Here is a 17579-nt window from a genome sequence, read left to right on the forward strand (position 1 = left end):
ACCCGTAAAAAAATTCATGTAAACTATTTCTATTAGTTTAACATTTTTTGATTTCATTTAATTTTTTATGAAAACCTAGAATTTTTTTTACTGTACATTTATAACAAATATAAAATTATCATGCGATTAATTACGATTAAACGCCCCTTATTTTTATTTTTTAATTAGGCCCGACAGGCGATTACATTTTTTAATTGTAATTAATCACATGACTTTACTAGTTAACTAACGATTAATCACAAATTTTATATCTGTTCTAAATTAACAATACATTTTTTTCCCTAGGTTTTCATACTCTTGTTAGCAAAAGTGGAAAAAATGTTAAAATAATAGAAATAGTTTAAATGAAATTTTGACATCTATAGCCGTCAATGGCAGTGAATAAGTTAAATGACGTCACTTCTGTGCGACACACTTTCAAATGTCCTTATTCCGGTTAATATCAAAATAAATATACTTAAATCATATTTAAAATCAACCCCAAATTAATTACCAAAGACAAAAACTAAGGACATTTTCACTACAATTATAGTTAGCTTAAGTTTTGTAAACATAAAATGTAGTTTGAGTTAGTTTTTGTTTTTTAAAAAGCTTGTTTGTTTTTATTTTATTTTATTAACGAAAAAATGTTTTTTTTATATTTTAGTTTGAGTCTATTCGTTGGTTGCGAGTTGAAATTCTTGAGATGGAAGGTTACCTGGACAAAGGCGTAGAGGAATGCAAGTGGCAAGATGATCACAGCGGCAAAGGGTGTTGCCATGAGCACAATGATGCACACTTCCATGAGTTTAAAGACGTAGCTCAGCATCATCTTCAGGCCCTCGGGCACCATGCAGTCAATGGCGTCAATCTCTTTGGCAAAGCGGTTGAGCAAGTTGCCGCTGGGCGTGCACTCAAAGAAAGACATGGGCGAATGCAAAACATTGACCAGCAGGTCCATGTGCAAGTGGCGGGAGGCAATGATGCCGCAGATGGAAATCGCTACGGTTGTACCAAAGATTGCGACGCCTGAGGAGACAAAAAAGATGCTTGGTTATGTTTATTGCAGAACAAACTTGGGAAAAAATGGAAATAAAAGGCAAACATGGATCCTAACCTTGAACAAAACCCAGTGCTCCAAAGACAGACAGTTTCAGGTCGGCATCAATCTGGGTACCGTTAACAATTGGGTCATCGGCCCACATGCTCAGCCAGTAATTGTAAGCCAGCGAGGCTCCTTGCTGAAAGGCGTACAGGAAGACAATGGGAATGATGATGGCCAGGCCTATGGTCTTAAAGTACTTTTGGTACATCTCCAGTCTCACCTGTAGTGGGGGGGGGGGGGGAATAAAATAGTCATCAGCCAATTGATAGGCTCTTTATTTTTTTAAAGAAATCCTTGAATTATAAACTAGTCTTACTCGTCCGGTGTGGGCCTTGTCAACCTCTGTGAGCTTGCCAAGCTCCTCAGGGACCTGTTCCTGCTCTGTTTCAGACACAGGCTCCATATTCTGCAAGTTTGTATTTGTTGTGTCACCCCTGGGACGAAAACGGAGAGAAGTCATCAGTTTCATCAAATTCAGTAAGAAGCTTGCTTTGGCCTGTTTTGTGGGGCTCAGTTTGACCTACCCAATAAGCTGCTCCTGAGACAAATCTCTGGAGAATGGCATGAAATCAACCATGCTGAGACGAGCATTAGACCTCCTTGAGCCAGCTACGAGAAAGTCATGTTTTGTATTATTGAATGTTACTGTATTTGTCTCTTATACACTGACAAGCCACAATATGAAAACTACTTACACAATATAATGGGATTTAAACACTGTATAAAAATGCCTTTACAAAGATTAAAATGCGGAGTTTTGATAGAAACTGTCATTGAGGTATTAATTAGGGCAGTCAAAATTAAAGCTATTAACTCTAGAGATTAAAGCGTTCAAAAAATTAACTCAGTTTTATTTACTTCCTGTGGTGGCCTTAGCCTCTGCTCATGTTTGCGGCCAGACTTAAAAGGGGTCACTGGCAGGAAGATGGATAAACGCGGAATAAAGTTAGTTTTACTTCCTGTTTTACTTGCTTGACACTTGCTGGAGAATTCTAAAAGAATGTGAGCACTTTGCAACGCTGCATTCAAATAGCAGATTAGTTGTATGTCTTTTGCGGATCATCTAAGAGCAAAATAATCTCAAATAAAATAAAATCATCTCACACGGCCTCGCAAACAATTGCGGCTGGAGAAGTTTTGAGAAGATTATAAAATGCAGGTAAAGCCGAGTCCGTTTTGACAATTTTTTTTATCAACAGTTTAATTTAAAGTGAAAAGTAGTGTATTCAATGATTTAAAAACTCTAACAGAACAGTCTTTGAATATAAATATACTTTCTATATGATGATTTTACATCAATTCCAATCTGTTACTCAAGTTAATATCTGTTACAAGCTTTGTAGAACAAAATGTGATTAAATTGTGATTAATTACGTAGTATTGTGAAATTAATCAGTTACATTTTTTTTAATCATTTGACAACACTAGTATTCATATAAAAAATTGTCATTGTTGTATGTGTAGTTTACAGTGGTGTTGAACTGCACTTCATTATACTGAGAGCTAATATCTTAACTCCCTGATGTACCGAAATAAGGTAAACAAAATATTAGAAACAGGTACGGAAACAATCTGATCCGATTTTAAGGTGTACAGAGTTGGGTTATTTTAGGCTTTACAGATGTATCGCATAGCCAAAGGGTGACCGTATTTGACTTACCAAAAAAAGAGGACACTCGGCCCGGTCTCGAGATATATAAATGATACTCAAACTTTACTCAAATTAAAAATTAAACACCCAAAAAATAAAGTCCTTCTTGAACAAAGGATAATGGCATAATGTTCTATGCGCAACCCTTTTTGCTCCCGTGATCCCAATTTTTTTTTTAATGTGGGGGGCTGCCCACACAGCTTTGGACCTTATCTGAACGCTCAGGAAGTGAGGTATGTAAAAAGCTGACCTCTTTTTTTCTCAAATAAACAAAACTTTTTAAAATACAACAAAAATAACAAACAGACATCCCCGCAACATAAAATCTGCATACTTTTCTCTCAATCGAGCAGGCCATGGTTTACCAGCCAGACGGTGCACTCCGCCTCCCATTTCCCAATAAAAATCAGACATTTTCATAAAATTTATACGACGCCCAAACAGGATTGAAAAGTGGACATTTGGTCACCCTAATATAGCAAAAAAACATTTAAAATGTCAGGACATGGATAGACTCCTCCTCACTCACCTCTTTGTATGGCGCTTTCCTTCCGGTCGGTGCTGGCAAAGGTATGTATGAAATCCGCAAAGGCGCCACGGCGGCTGAGGAGTTCCTGGTAAGAGCCGCTCTCTGTGATTTCTCCGTTTACAAGGACAAGGATGAGGTCAGCTTGCGGCAGGAAGCTCATCCCATGGGTCACCAGGATACGGGTCTGCAGGGCCGCACAAATGAGAGAAATTGGATGAATGCACAATCCAACACTACATTGTGGCTGTCTGAAGACAAGAAAGTCTGCCAAAGTGGCGGTTTTTGTTTTGTTACAACAACAATGCAGGCAGCAATCTTGTTAGTGGTTGAGGTGTTGTGAAAACGCAATTTCTCTGTGAGAAATCGGCTGCATTCTACCTTGTCTCTAAGCACTCCTTTGGGTCCGATGACTTTGTCGAAGATGTGCTGACCAACGTGTGCGTCAACAGCAGACAGTGGGTCATCCAGCAGGTACACATCTGCCTTCCGATAGACAGCTCTGGCCAAACTCACTCTCTGCTTCTGCCCACCGGAGAGGTTTAGGCCCTGTAAGGGAAGACTGTGAGACAAAGTTCATAGAATTGAAGACCGTATAATAAAACATCTTTACCTTCTCTCCGATTTCTGTTGCATCGCCAGCAGGTAGGATGTTCAGGTCAGGCAGCAGGGCGCAGGCCTCCAACACACGGTGGTACCACGTCTTCAGCTTTTCACGGCCGAAAATGATATTGTCTTGCACTGTGGCGTTTTGTATCCAGGCCTGCTGAGGCACATAAGCTGTAGAACCCTGCAAATAGGCATATTAAAGAGAAGGCTCAATGTGTGAATGTATTTACAGATGCAAACATAACGAGGGCTTAAATGTGGAGAATACTCTGTCGTACCTTCACAGTGACGCGGCCGCTTCTCTTCTCCGTTTCGCCAAGCATGGCAGACAGTAGCGACGACTTTCCACTGCCCACATGTCCGACCACAGCCACAAGGGAACCCCGCGGCACACGGATGGAGAGTCTGTGAACAGAAAAGAGAAAAGTTCTGTTTGTCACTCCTGAGTCACTTATAAAGTCAGTCTTTTTAAAGGGTAAGTCAACCCCACCCAAAATTCTTGACAATATGTTCTATGCAGTCCAACTAGTCTAAATACAGTATTTTGGTTAATATTGTATTAGTGGAATATGAGTTAAGCAGCAAAATCCAGCCGTTTTTATCCATCTCAAAGGGGGCGGCCATTTTGCCACTTGCTGTCGACCTAAGATGGCATCACAGTTGCTCAGGCAACGACCAATCACAGCTCACCTGTTCTCTGAAGCTGAGCTGTGTTTGGTTGTTACCTGAGACCTGAGCAACTTTGATGTCATCTTAAGTCGACAGCAAGTGGCAAAACGGCTGGATTTTGCTGCATAACTCATATTCCACAAATGTGACGAGTGAGGTCACATATAGCATATTTATTGTCAAGAAATGTGTAGTGTTGACTTCCCCTTTAACTACCGGTACTCTTGATAGGTCTTACTTTTTAAGACATGGAGGGCCCTCCGCAGCCCAGCTAAAAGTTCCATTTTCAATCAGCACATCCTCGCCATCTAAGCAGGAGAAAAGAAAATGAGCCATAAAATGATGCATATAGAGATAACACTTTAAAAGAAATGCCCCTTCAAGAGATTCATCAGAGGGCTGTCAGGCTGCAATTACAAGTAGATTTACTTCATCGTACGAATTACAGTCTGTCTGAGCAAGTGTTGACAGATGTGAGACAGAAAAGTAGAGCATGTTTGCCTAATTTCTCTCCCCATAAATCTAACATTTGAATTCTTGCGCTGATTTATGTTCAACCGCTAAATGGGAGCATCCTGTCATTACTTTGTCTGTCTGTCATCCTGGAGGCCCAGGAAGTGACAGTGCACATCATTTATGTCAAAATATTGTGCTCCACAAACACAAACAACTAAATCTTGCGGTATGCCTACATTTATTATGACAGTCTTTATAGGGGAAATAGCAGCTTCTTCCTCTAGTGTAATCATTTAAACATAGGTGGGGTTCTTACCAGAACTCAATGGAGCCTTCAAGACATTGTCCTCTTTGAGCTCCTCTGAGGACAGATATTTTCCCAGACGTTTTAGTGAAACCACAGCCTGGAACAGAGAAAGTAGTTCATCCTCTGACTATACACCGGCCGGCCACAGCATTATGATCTCTTGCGAAATCCAGTGTGATCTAATAGAGCTGTAGCAAGGTTTTGAATGGCGCTGTCAGTAACGATTTCATTCAAGTAGTCTGCCAGAGTGTTTTTGCGCCATATCGTACTTAGAGCTCTTGAAATATTTTGGTTACCTCATTTAGCTACATGCGAGTCAAAATATTACACATGGCCTCCAGTATGTGGGTGTGCTGTTTTAAGATTACATTTAAAGGAAGACATTGTTGGAGATGAGCGGAGCTCCAAAAGAAAAGTAATGCATTATATTTTTATAGCGCTTTTTTAGACACTTAAACACGCTTTAATGAGGAATAGATTTTACATTATTCATGCACTCACTCATTCACACTGTGGTGGCAGTAAGCTACTGAACGACCGTCTCTTCACCCTGAGCCATGGCCGTCTTCCAAAGTATTGGACCATAATAACTAAAAGCATCTCTGAATGTTTACGTGGTATACTAAGGAGAGATTGACATGTGGATTTAAGATGTCTGTCTGGTGTATAGTTAGTTGGCATGTACGAAACATAAGGCAATGCAGCACCATTATGAGAGTTAAAAAACAACAACAAGTAATATATTAAAATCGATACTGTACTTGCCGATACTTGTACAAGCCAATGGAGAGACTTGTAAACTGGAGTGATGTGCTGGTACATGTTTGTTTTTGTTAGAAGTCTAGTTGCAGCATTTTTAATAAATCTAAGTTTGTCAAATGTTTGATTTGTTAATTTTGGGAGAAAAAAAGAGCATTACAGTAATCTGAATGACTAAAGATTTCAGAATGAATACATTTTACAGAGTCTGATACAGATAAAAATGATTTAACTTTTGAAATGTTCTTTAAATGATAAAATAGAAAAATCGGAAAAAATTATTTTCAAGGTTGAGTCATCAAAAATCACGCCATAGGTTTCTGATGTGCTCGCTGGGTTGTACAGAGACGCCTGAGAGAATTCGTATAATTTAAAAATAATTGTGTCTCATCAGCAAAAGATTTATATGATAAGTTATGTTGTTGTATTATGGAACCAAGTGGGAGCAAGTCGTCACACGTAGACAAGAGATTTTAGGATTGCAATTAGACTGATGTTTAGCAGCGTATCTGATGATCAAAAGCATAGTGATAAATTAATAGCTCACTGGCCATTATATTTATTTATTTATGAAGGCTTATGCATTATTTTGGAGCGTAAGAACAAACAATACGATGGCAATTTTGAGTGTATGCTTACCTGCATGGTTGTGCTTATTGCAAATGGAAGCTGGCTAAGTGGGGTCTTCAGAATGTTGATAAGCGCCATTGAAACAAAAACCTTCTGCGCATCCAGGATGTTTTTGTCATCAAGCATTATGTAGACTCCAAACATCGCGAAAGCAATCTGGAGGATGGCAACACATACGATTATAGAAATGCAGAAATGCGCCCACACTCACATTCACACAATTAAAGCCTTCAATGAACATAAAATACATATTTTCGGAATGTAAGAGGAAGTTGACGATAACCCATGCAAGCACCCGGAAAATATGGAAGTACCATTCAGCAAGGCTGGAGTCCAGATTCAAACCCCCAACATCAGAACTGCGAGGCAGATGGACTAACCTCAAATAAATATATACTGTATTAATTTATTGTAGTTATAGATTGCACCTGTAGCTCTGCATTGCATCATACTTAGCGGTATTTCTAAATATAAATAGCTTTCACTTATTCGGTGCTTTTCCCCCTTCACGGTATTCAAAGCGCTTCAACACTGTCTCCTCATCCACATACCAACGGTGCAGCGTTGATATTAGTTTTGTGCTTTTATGGTGCTTTGTTAATAAAAAGTAAAGTCTCTTGAGTTAATGTGTTCAAATCTTACCATGAAAGAAGAAGAATTAAAAGATGCAATCGAGATGGAATAAAGGATCTGGGATTTCTTCAGGGCCTTCAGCTCTTTTTCTCGATAGCCCAACACTTGTTCCAGAAAGGCCTTCTCCCAGGCATAGAACTTCAGAATCTTTATTCCATTCAAGATCTCATTCATGAGTCTGATGCGGCCATCCATGAACTTCATTTGAATCTCCTGTTAACCAGAAAAACGTGTGTCTTAACTTTTATTTATGCACAACAAATAGCAAAAAATGTGTGTGAGCATGGATCTCTTCTCTCAATACAGCATAACATTTTTCTTCTTCTTCTGAATATAATAGAACTTTTGAATATAGTAACAATTCATGACAGTTTTGCAATTAAGGGCCAGAAATGCGGTCACAATGCAGTACTGGGTTTGATTAAATTAAGACTTCAAATTCACAAAAACACATGACGTCTCCGAGAATTGCGAAACCTGATCTATCCAGTCATTGTTGTATCGCACTATGAAGGGTGGACCAAAAGACAAGACAAAGTGTACCATCCAAGCCCCAAACCCACATGGCTCCTCGGCTACTATCTAAACCAGATGTGACAATCTGGACCAAACAGGCAACACGAGAGCTGCGCTGAAAGAAATCGTAAGGATTCCTGTGTTATTATTATATTTAATAATATTATTATTGTTTTACCTGCAGCTTGCTTCTCTTCTTTGCTATCAGTCCATTCAGTGGGAAAATAAGGATGACTGTGGCAATTCCTGCCAAAGCTGATGGTCCAAGTTGCTACCAAAAGGAAGGCAAGCTATCGTTATAGTAGTAGTAGTAGTACAAGAAGTTTCAGTCAGACAAATCAAATGAGAACATTCTACATTCACATACTTGCCACAGGAAGAAAAGACAGAGGGCAATTTCTATAGGGGCCAGCCAGACAGCGTTGAAGTAAACCACAAAGTCCATCAGCTTCTGGGTATCTGCTGAAACCAGATTTACAATCTCTCCAACCGTGCAGGTTCTTCTGGCAGAGCTATTTATCACCAAAGACTGGAATGACAACAAAAGAGACATTCTGTTTTTTGTTTTTTTAAGAAATGATATATGCTGATCTAAAGATGTGAATCCTACACTATATGGAGAAGTGTCTTGGAAAAATGAATGAATCAATGAGGGTTGGGCTAGACGTCTTAACCAAGTCTTCATCTTAACATGACATTTTATTTTTTGACGTCTGTCAGAATATGGTGGAATAATGAGCTTTTGGGTCAGAATACACAATGCTCACCTTCCTGTAAACAAGGCCCATAACAGCAGTCTTAACCCTCATTCCCACTGTGAAGCAAGTGTACATGTACTGATGGTTGAAGAGGGACTGGAGGCAAGAGAGCAGGAACATGAGAGTGGCGTAGAAGTAACCCTTCCACAATGGCGCATCTTCATCTCTCATGAAGCCCAGGAGAAGGCTGAAGACAGAGCGGAGGGCAGAGTTTGCACATTTGCATGCACCACTTACACAAATCAAAAAGAATCAGATACAATTTCCCTGTCAACAGCATTCAAATTCAGACTTTCGTGTGTCTAGTGATTGCGACACAAATTCACTTCAATTAAAACAAAGCGGCTTTGTTTGCGCAACATTGCTCAGCCTGCACTCACACCATGCCAGCAAGTGTCTTATTGTGGTCTGTCTGTGTTTGTGCCATTCACAGACCTACGCTGTGTGCCATACTGAGGCAAAGGGCTGCGGTGTCGTCTACTTCTTGCTTACAAATCCATGACTCTAATTAACACTTCAAATAAATCAGTGTTTGTGCCTGAAAAACAACATTCCAAGTCTCACCACTGGAGCAGTACAGTGAGAGGAGGCCTTGACTTGCTGTCATTGTTGCTAGATTACAGAGTTTTGTTTGGTTGTCTTTGACACAACTGCCTACAAAACGACAATGACATTAGTATCTGGGATAAATATGTCTCATGTATTTATATCCGAATTTAAATTTGAATGCGATGTTTTTGTTGGGCGTATTTTTTAAATCATCATAACATTTTTGTTTTCAACTGAATTCCATCCAGGTAGGTTGAGTCCAAGTTGAGGTTTGGAGCTTTTGGCAGCTGCTTTACGCAGTACATTGAACTCAGTGTCATTTGGTTTGTGGGGCGCAGGAACAACACAAACTCAACAGTTTCTATTTCTAAATATAATGACTTATATAACTGCAATATACCTCAAACCTCATTTTTCATTTTTATTTTATTTTTTTAAACCAAAACTGCTCAATTTGTGTCAGACGTGTGTTCACAAAATCTTCAAAACAGCTCTTTGTGATCTTGGAGCCCCCCAATATCAAACAGCATTAACCTTACACTTAGAGAATGGACACAAGTATTTGGACACTGTATGTGTAATGTGAGGTGTCCCAATATTGTACTTTGGTCCATATAGTGTAACCCAAAATTCTCATATAAGACAAATTGCTGTGCTTCGTCTTACCTCAACACCTGAGGAATGGCGAACATGAAGGCATCATGGAATATGATACACATGGTACCAGTAAGGAAGTATGGACCAAACTTGCGTGCCAGAGTTCTGAACAGAAAGAAGCCAGAGCTCTGCTCTTTGTGAAGCTTCCTGAGGAGCTGAGCTTGGTCGGGCAACCTGCTCCCCAATGCCACACCTGATGTCAAGGCCTTTTCCTGCCTGACATGGGGGTAAGAAACATAGTCACACACATGCTGGGGCCCATTATTATTATTTACTATGCAACACATTGGCTCCATCTTTATGCATTGTAGAGTAGGAATGCATTTGTAATCTTAGCACAGTCACACTTTGTCTGGACCATTAAATCAAGTTGGGTCAAGATGAGAGCTGGCTATAGTGAAAAATATGAATTGATTGAATTTATTGGAGAAATGTTCTTTATGGTGACATTTTGAGAGCAGTGGAACGGATGATATTACAGGCCACATGAGCAGGTTGGTGAGTACTGTCTAACTCAGGGGTCAGCAACCTTTCCTGTCAAAAGAGCCATTTTAGGCCAAATAAATAAGCAAAAATGTGTCTGGAGTCGCAAAATATTAAATTATTGTGATGAAGGAAACAGTGTGTTAGGGTTAAACTAATGTACTGAGGTCGTAAGAGGTAAATAGAGCTGTACAATAACACAAAAATATGCAGCATCCAATGCGTAGAGATTCATTTTCTTCTACCTTTCGTCTTCCATTTTTTGATATTTCTTGGAGTTCATTTTTCATACATTTTTTGACTTCTGTCAAATTTTAGACATTTTTGGCAATTTTATGGACATCTTATGGTCATTTTCTGCATCTCTTCTTCCCTTTTTAGACATTTATGGCTATTTTTTTTACGATTTTGTTCTGCCTTTTTTTGCTATCAGTTTTCTGACATTTTGGGCAATTTTGTGGACATTTTATGGTAATTTCCGGGATTTCTTCTTTTGTTTTGGGATATTTTATGGTTGCTTTTTGAACATTTCTTTCTGCCTTTTTCGGGGGCAATTTTGTGGACATTTTATGGTAATTTTCGGGAAATCTTTTATTTTCTGCCTTTAAAAAAAATAAACATTCTGACTCTTGGCAATTCTAAAGACATTTTATGGTAATTCGGGGGATTTCTTTTGTGTTTTGGGACAATTTATGGTTACTTTTTGGACATTTTTAGGTAATGTTTTAAAGTTTTTCATCAAATCTTTCATCTCTCTTTTTCTGGCCATTTTTAAATTTGGACGCTGACATTTTTTGAATTTTTAATTATTCATTTTTAATCTAAATTATTAATTCAATTAAAAAATATTTAATTTAAAAACCAAATATATAAAAACAAATAATATTTTCTACAACATCCACAGGGAGCCACAAAAGAGGAACTAAAGAGCCACATGTGGCTCCAGAGCCGCAGGTTGCAGACCCCTGGCCTAACTCAATAGGTGCATACACAATCAGAAGAGATTATTAATGAGCACAGCATGTGCACTTGTGCACTGCTAACATTTTACTAATGTAATCTGTGGTGTTTGCTCTACCTTTTGATGTCAGCAAAATCAGGTTATGTCATCAGGGATATTATGAAATAATGATCTAATCACTGGCATGATACAACTTGAATAAAAAGTATTACAAACCAGAGAAATGTTTGTACATGTGAGTTTAATCTGAATGTTTTTGTATTTTTATATATCTTAATTGCATAAGTTTATCTCACTTTTGAATTTTGGCACATTCCACTGTCCAATCCTCTTGCAGCACAGAAATAATCTTATGTGACGTGTCTTCCTCTCTCAGCGTCCATAGATCTTCTGCTTCCAGAGGAGTGCGATATCCCTTCACAACAAGTCTGAGGAGTAAGCGTGGTGATGATTCACACATAATTATCAACAGAACACACACACACACACACACTTGTAAACAAGTACAAATGTTGCTGGGCTGAGTCATTTGTGGGCTCAAAAAGGGCGGTTTTGAGGACCTTACCCAGTAAACCACCAGAAGAGAATCTTGGACAAAAAAGAGGCGTCTTTCACAGGGCAAGGATTCTGCAACAGAAATAAGAAAACAGAGTGATTCTTTTTTTAACCTTAAATGCTAAGCCTCTGCGCTTTTACCGAGTATAATAGCAAAGAGTGTATTTATGAAATGCAAATAAAAGGTGTTTCAGAGTAGAGGCTATGAGCTCCCACGAGTCAGCATCCTGTAAATAGAGCCCAGTGTTAGCACAAGGTATAAATGACGTTTGAGGTCAAAAGCAGCAGACGGAGAGGAAATGTGTCATCGCAAACTGTCCTATACATACGCACACAGACACACACGCACACACAAAAAGTTTGCCTGCTCAACCATATGTTTCTCTGCATCCTGCCACCCCCTCACCAGGCTATTTGCTCTCTTTATACCAACACTCCAACATTTCATCCTTCACTTCCTCTCTCACTGTGAGTAAGTCTAACCAGAGGAGGAGAAGGAAGTGGAGGAAGAAGAGGAGGACACACCAAGGAACAACCAATGGGTGTGTCCACGACGCCAGTCTGTGGCTTCTACACCGCACCAGCGGCCAGAAATCTGCTAGGGACTTTTCCAGCTGTTTTTATGGTTTATCACCAGGGAAATATTACATCACAACACTGTTTGATTGATGAGAGTCTCACTTTCAGTGACCTGAAGGAGGTGGTTTGGTAGGCAAAATATCAGGAACAGCTCTCAATATGACATTGTGCAGTTCTACACTACTGGAAACTACCATAAAAAAGATGTAGTTTATATTGTAACAAATACAAATAATTAGCTTGTGAAAAAAAGGAGCTGTATGACGACGTATTACGGTCAATTAGCGAGAATGAAATGAGAAAAGACAGTTGACAAGAGAATCCTGAAGCATGACGTCTGTGGCAGCATTTACGTAATTCGTCAACCAGTCACGTTGAGTTCCGTTGTGACGCCAGGGTACACATATAAAGTGCACACTTGTTTCGGTAAACGGTAAATTGACTTTAAAGCTGCCATGAATGTCCTATTTTAGGATTCTCTTGTCGATTGTCATCGTGACGACGACTTATAATTTCGTCATGACGAATTTCAATCTTGTCATGATGACTTTAAATCTCGTGTTGTCATATTTTTTTTTCTCGTTGGGTGATAGTACGCCGTCGTAGAGCCGTGTTCAGTGATTGCTAATGAACAATTCCGAGCTTACGTCACAATTACGTCACACTGTGAAAAAAAGCTATCCACTTATTGAAAAGCATTGGACTTTGGATCGTTCTAATTTGATTTGTGAGGATTATTTAAATTTCAAAATGTGATGTGATACCGTTTGACTACTAAAACAATCTGCTTGCAATGGCAAAAGTGTGATAAGAACAGAAATTGGACGTAGTTGGTCGAATGTTAGATGAATATCCTTACATGCGGCCAAGAGGCACATCTAGATTTATACATTATTATGAAAGAATCAAAACTGAGTAGGTATACAATTTAGTTAATAGGTCATCTGAATATTGTACATTATAATAGTAATGTAGAAACTGTTCCAAAGAAAATTAAAGCGTGCGACGTGCTAGCTAAAACGTGTGAAAAGACTAGCATATGGCACGTTAGCTAGCATGGAGCTGCGGTGTTGGTTTGATCTTGGATTGAGTTAGCCTGGCCAGCCAGTCAACACACTTTGAATATCCTATACATTTGTGTCAAAAATGTTAGCGATGGATGATTGGAGTGATGTTTTGCCTATTTTTATTTAGGATATATGTTTGCCCTCGTGTTGCTAAGAAAACGTGCGGCCGACAAGAGAGGAGGGGGCTTTACTCCCTTTATATAGCTAATGATGCAAGCTGGTTAATGCCTAAAATATGTAGAAAACAAAATAATACATTTTATCACACTCAAAAATTCTTACCACTTAGGAAGTGCTCACTACAAAGCACCGTGGTGTTATTAGCCTCCACTATTTCACAGCTTTTACACGTTCAGGGTCTATGGGAAAAACATGGAATGGTGTTTTCCACCATATTGTGGTTGGAACATCCAATCATACAACTAACTTTAAGGCATGATTTTCTGAGAGCTTTATATGCCAGTCACAGGTAAACTCAATACAATATGCCGTTGTTTTTTATAGTGTAAGGGGCATTGCATTGAAATGTAAAAAATGCCCGATGTTAGGAATTGTTGTTTCAGGTTCCACTGGACATTGAAATACGTGTGTCATGTTAACGGTATGCAGGAGGACAAGTAAAAACCACACATGCTTGTTCACACTCTCCTCACAGGAAGCTAAAGCAGTGAGGTGAGAAGGTGAGGAGGTGAATCACATCATTGCCTCCAAAAGGCACAGTGTCCTGCAAAAAAAATTTTTGAACCACAAGATGCTCAGGTAGGATAACACTGGAGCGTTTTAACAAAAGTGGGATACATTTTCCTCTCCCTACCTTCTCAAAGACTTTTTTCCCCTCTGGAGGCAGGTCGGCAAAGCAGCACAAGAAGAGCTGGACCAGTTGAATGGTGAAGTAGGAGAAAAAAGCCAAGTATCTCACAATATCTGAGTCAATGCCCTGTGGAGTAAGTAAACAGCAACCTTTAGAGACCACGATGGCAACACATGAGTCAGTGAGTTGATTTGGTGTAATCTATTACAGGCACGTTTTGTAAGTCTGACTTATTTTCTTTAAAACCGCAAAGGCAATTAATGGTTTTGTGGATGGAAATGTCAAAGCAAAACTAACATTATATAACCAGCAGTTTTCAGTAGCATCAACATGTTGTTTTGATGGCTTAATCTCCACCAAATTTCCTCAACAAATCACACAAAATTCCATTGACTTCATCTATCTTCATTATGGTTTTGAGTGCACTTTCACCAGAGTCACAGCACTCAATGGACTTTCCCATTTATTTCCTTTTCCCCCATACGTGCACACATTATAGCACATGATAAGGTTTAGACTGTACACCCACAACACAGATGCAATAGTCAAGTTTTAGAGCATGGTTGCGCTAAATATACACAAAATATTGTCATATAAATGTTGTAACATTTAAATATGTAAATCGGGAAATTGTGGTTTTAGTAACCGCCGTGTGACTTTCAATTAAAGGATCAGCTGTGATATAAACTACTTATATGTTTCTGTATGCAGAACCTTTTGTAAATGTTATTCTTGTCATACAGATATACACAAGCTGTTTAGTTTGGCACGTTTTCTCTCTTGGGTCAGCGCCACAGCCACAGCTAGTTTGTTGTGCAACAGTATGGGTATGTATGCAATTCAGAACTATGGTAAACATAAACAATTTTCTCTGAACGCTATGGAGCCGTGCCCAGAAAGGGGTTACAATGTCACCAAATGGATTTTTTGTCATATAGAAAAACAAGGTCAAGCTGGTCGGAAGTGTGGGTGAGAAAAAATGTAGGTCAAGTAAGAATGGCCAAGGGTCCACAAACATGAACCCTGTCTTAAGCCTTCACCAATGTCACTTTCTTCACATATGTTTTAAATGTGTCAGGAAAATATGTGACAGCAAAGTGTCTGTGGCAATAAGTACATTTTACAGTATACTGTAGATTTGTTACATGTTACATCATCGTGATTTCCCCAAGGTTTTCTTCTGGTACACCATTGGTGTAAATGTGAGTGTGAATTGTTTTCCTTACATGGCCGGGCTGTACCTCACCTATACCCAAAGTTTACAAAAATTGGCAGGGTACAGGGCACATATAGGCAAACCCATATTAAAACCTGTGAACAACATAGAGTCCTCTATTAAACTAAGATGCATGTTTTTGAAATGAGAAAACCAGACTTCTCGCAGGAAGGCCTGGCAGACCTGCTAACCACTAGGCCAATGTGCTGCAAATTATAATGAATCATGTTATTTATAATTGTCATTGGCAGTTATAAGGACGCCATTGGAAATGAGATGGATAAACGTTTAATAAGTATAAACAATAAATGGAGAAAATAAATCTAATAAAAAGCTATTAAAATCTCATTCATGTGTTACTGCGTCTTTCAGATGAAAATAAGACGGGCTGGAATTGAGAAAGAATTGAATATTATGCTGTAGATAAATGACACAAAAGAGAAAAATGGTGTCCGTGTGTGTTTTATAACATTGAAATCCAAATGTCTGCCCAAAGTGTGAAAGCTTGAAGTGTGTATTATAGATTAACATCTGGCAGTGCATTTACAGTGAATGAGCCAATAGCGCCAGCGCTGACGTTCTTCTGGTCTGACCCTGCACTGCCATGGCTCACCAGCATTTATCCCAGACCCATTATTACAACCCCCAAGCAGTGTGGGAACGTCACACTCAGGGCGATAAAACAAAAAATATGGATGCGTGTTTGTTTGTTTTTTCTTTTTTCTTTCTTTTTAGAAATGCAAACGAAACGGCCCCATGGCTTCGCACACCCAAATATAAACTTAGCCCCATTCAACAATGATTGCAGTGTTTCACAGCAGGCACAGGAAGAAAAGAAAAATTTAAACGCATGCAGGCTTGACCAGAATTGGCAGTGTCATCCCCCAACACATGGTTAATGTTCAGTTTCTTTGGTTTAAAATGGAGGATGAAATAACACTTTGCTGACATAGCATATAGCTCAAGCTGCGCTCTTGGAAATGTGTGTCTAGACTATGGGCAGCAGCACATTTGATTAGATATGACTGCATGCTATTTGAACCTACAGGTTCAATGGGGACAAACCTGATATATAAAACAATCATAATAATGGAGTATTGCAATCAATACATAACAATAACAACATACCTCATCTATGGCCAGCTGGATTTTTGCTCTGAGAGGCACCAGGGAGCAAACAACAGCCAAGACCCAGAAGAGGAAGAGGAATACAGAAGAGCGACAACCTCGTATTCTTTCCAACTGGATGATACATAGAGCCAGAATCTGAACAGAAACAGAGAGAGGGAAATGATTTATACATTTATAGGGGAAACTTCTTGCCAAAGCTCGCAAAAATAGTGCCAAACTCATACTGAGGCTTGGAATTCTGATATGATTTCTACCAGTTAAAGCAAACATTAACACACATTTCATTTTACTATGCTGGAGTATTTTATAATGTGACTTGCTTTCATGAGGCCAGAGAGTAAGGCAGCACGCTTCACTGATTCGGTGGAAGAAAACAAAGCGCTCTTTTAAACATTTTTATCGCCAATTTTACTACAAAGAGAGCTGAAAAGTTCAGCTTGGTTTGATCAGTACTGGTTCTGGCAATTTAGTTGGCAGGATTTTCGCTCGCCTGGCTTAGCCTAAAAATTTTTTTTTTAAAAACTTTAGGCATAGATAAAACCTCTCATGTTGTTTTCTACAAAATAAGTGTCAGTGTTTGGGACGCAGTTGTCCTCAGTGGAGTCATGCGTTGGGTGTTTAGCCACTATCCAAGTGGTTGGCCAAATGAGACGTCACACTACTGGGCCAGCTCACCAAGTGGGGAAAAAGTAAATTTAGGTTTCCAAAAGAGCACCACATTGGTTAACCTGGGATAATCCACAGTACAGTACTGCCTATTAAAGACTAGTGGTAATAGGATTTTCCCATCAACAACTTGATATGGGGAGATTTCCGTGTGCCCTCACTGATGTAAACAACATCGCTGGCTTCCCATTTGAACTTGTTGTTTATGTGTTTGTGAATGTATCTCAGCAGGCACTGGGCGGACAACATGTTTTGCCTTTCTCTGACAAATGACATCATCAACTAATATCTCTTACCAGACGGGAT

General features: G+C 39.1%; 1 protein-coding gene across 1 annotated transcript in view; it reads right to left on the reverse strand.

Moving 5' to 3' along the window:
* Positions 1-17579, reverse strand: part of abcc6a (ATP-binding cassette, sub-family C (CFTR/MRP), member 6a) — a 31854-nt gene that overhangs the window by 4559 nt on the left and 9716 nt on the right. Inside the window, exons 4-23 of the mRNA XM_077570993.1 lie at positions 16605-16742; positions 14264-14386; positions 11814-11875; positions 11545-11676; positions 9814-10020; positions 8608-8785; positions 8208-8369; positions 8019-8111; positions 7334-7537; positions 6701-6847; positions 5312-5399; positions 4778-4847; positions 4149-4275; positions 3875-4051; positions 3643-3810; positions 3265-3448; positions 1609-1693; positions 1401-1518; positions 1097-1304; positions 698-1008 (exon numbers count right to left, since the gene is read on the reverse strand). Coding sequence (XP_077427119.1) covers positions 698-1008; positions 1097-1304; positions 1401-1518; positions 1609-1693; positions 3265-3448; positions 3643-3810; positions 3875-4051; positions 4149-4275; positions 4778-4847; positions 5312-5399; positions 6701-6847; positions 7334-7537; positions 8019-8111; positions 8208-8369; positions 8608-8785; positions 9814-10020; positions 11545-11676; positions 11814-11875; positions 14264-14386; positions 16605-16742 — 2982 coding nt within the window. The remainder of the gene's footprint in view (positions 1-697; positions 1009-1096; positions 1305-1400; positions 1519-1608; positions 1694-3264; positions 3449-3642; positions 3811-3874; positions 4052-4148; positions 4276-4777; positions 4848-5311; positions 5400-6700; positions 6848-7333; positions 7538-8018; positions 8112-8207; positions 8370-8607; positions 8786-9813; positions 10021-11544; positions 11677-11813; positions 11876-14263; positions 14387-16604; positions 16743-17579) is intronic.

This window comes from Vanacampus margaritifer, chromosome 7 (assembly GCF_051991255.1).
Source record: "Vanacampus margaritifer isolate UIUO_Vmar chromosome 7, RoL_Vmar_1.0, whole genome shotgun sequence".
In the NCBI taxonomy this organism is placed as follows: Eukaryota; Metazoa; Chordata; class Actinopteri; order Syngnathiformes; family Syngnathidae; genus Vanacampus; species Vanacampus margaritifer.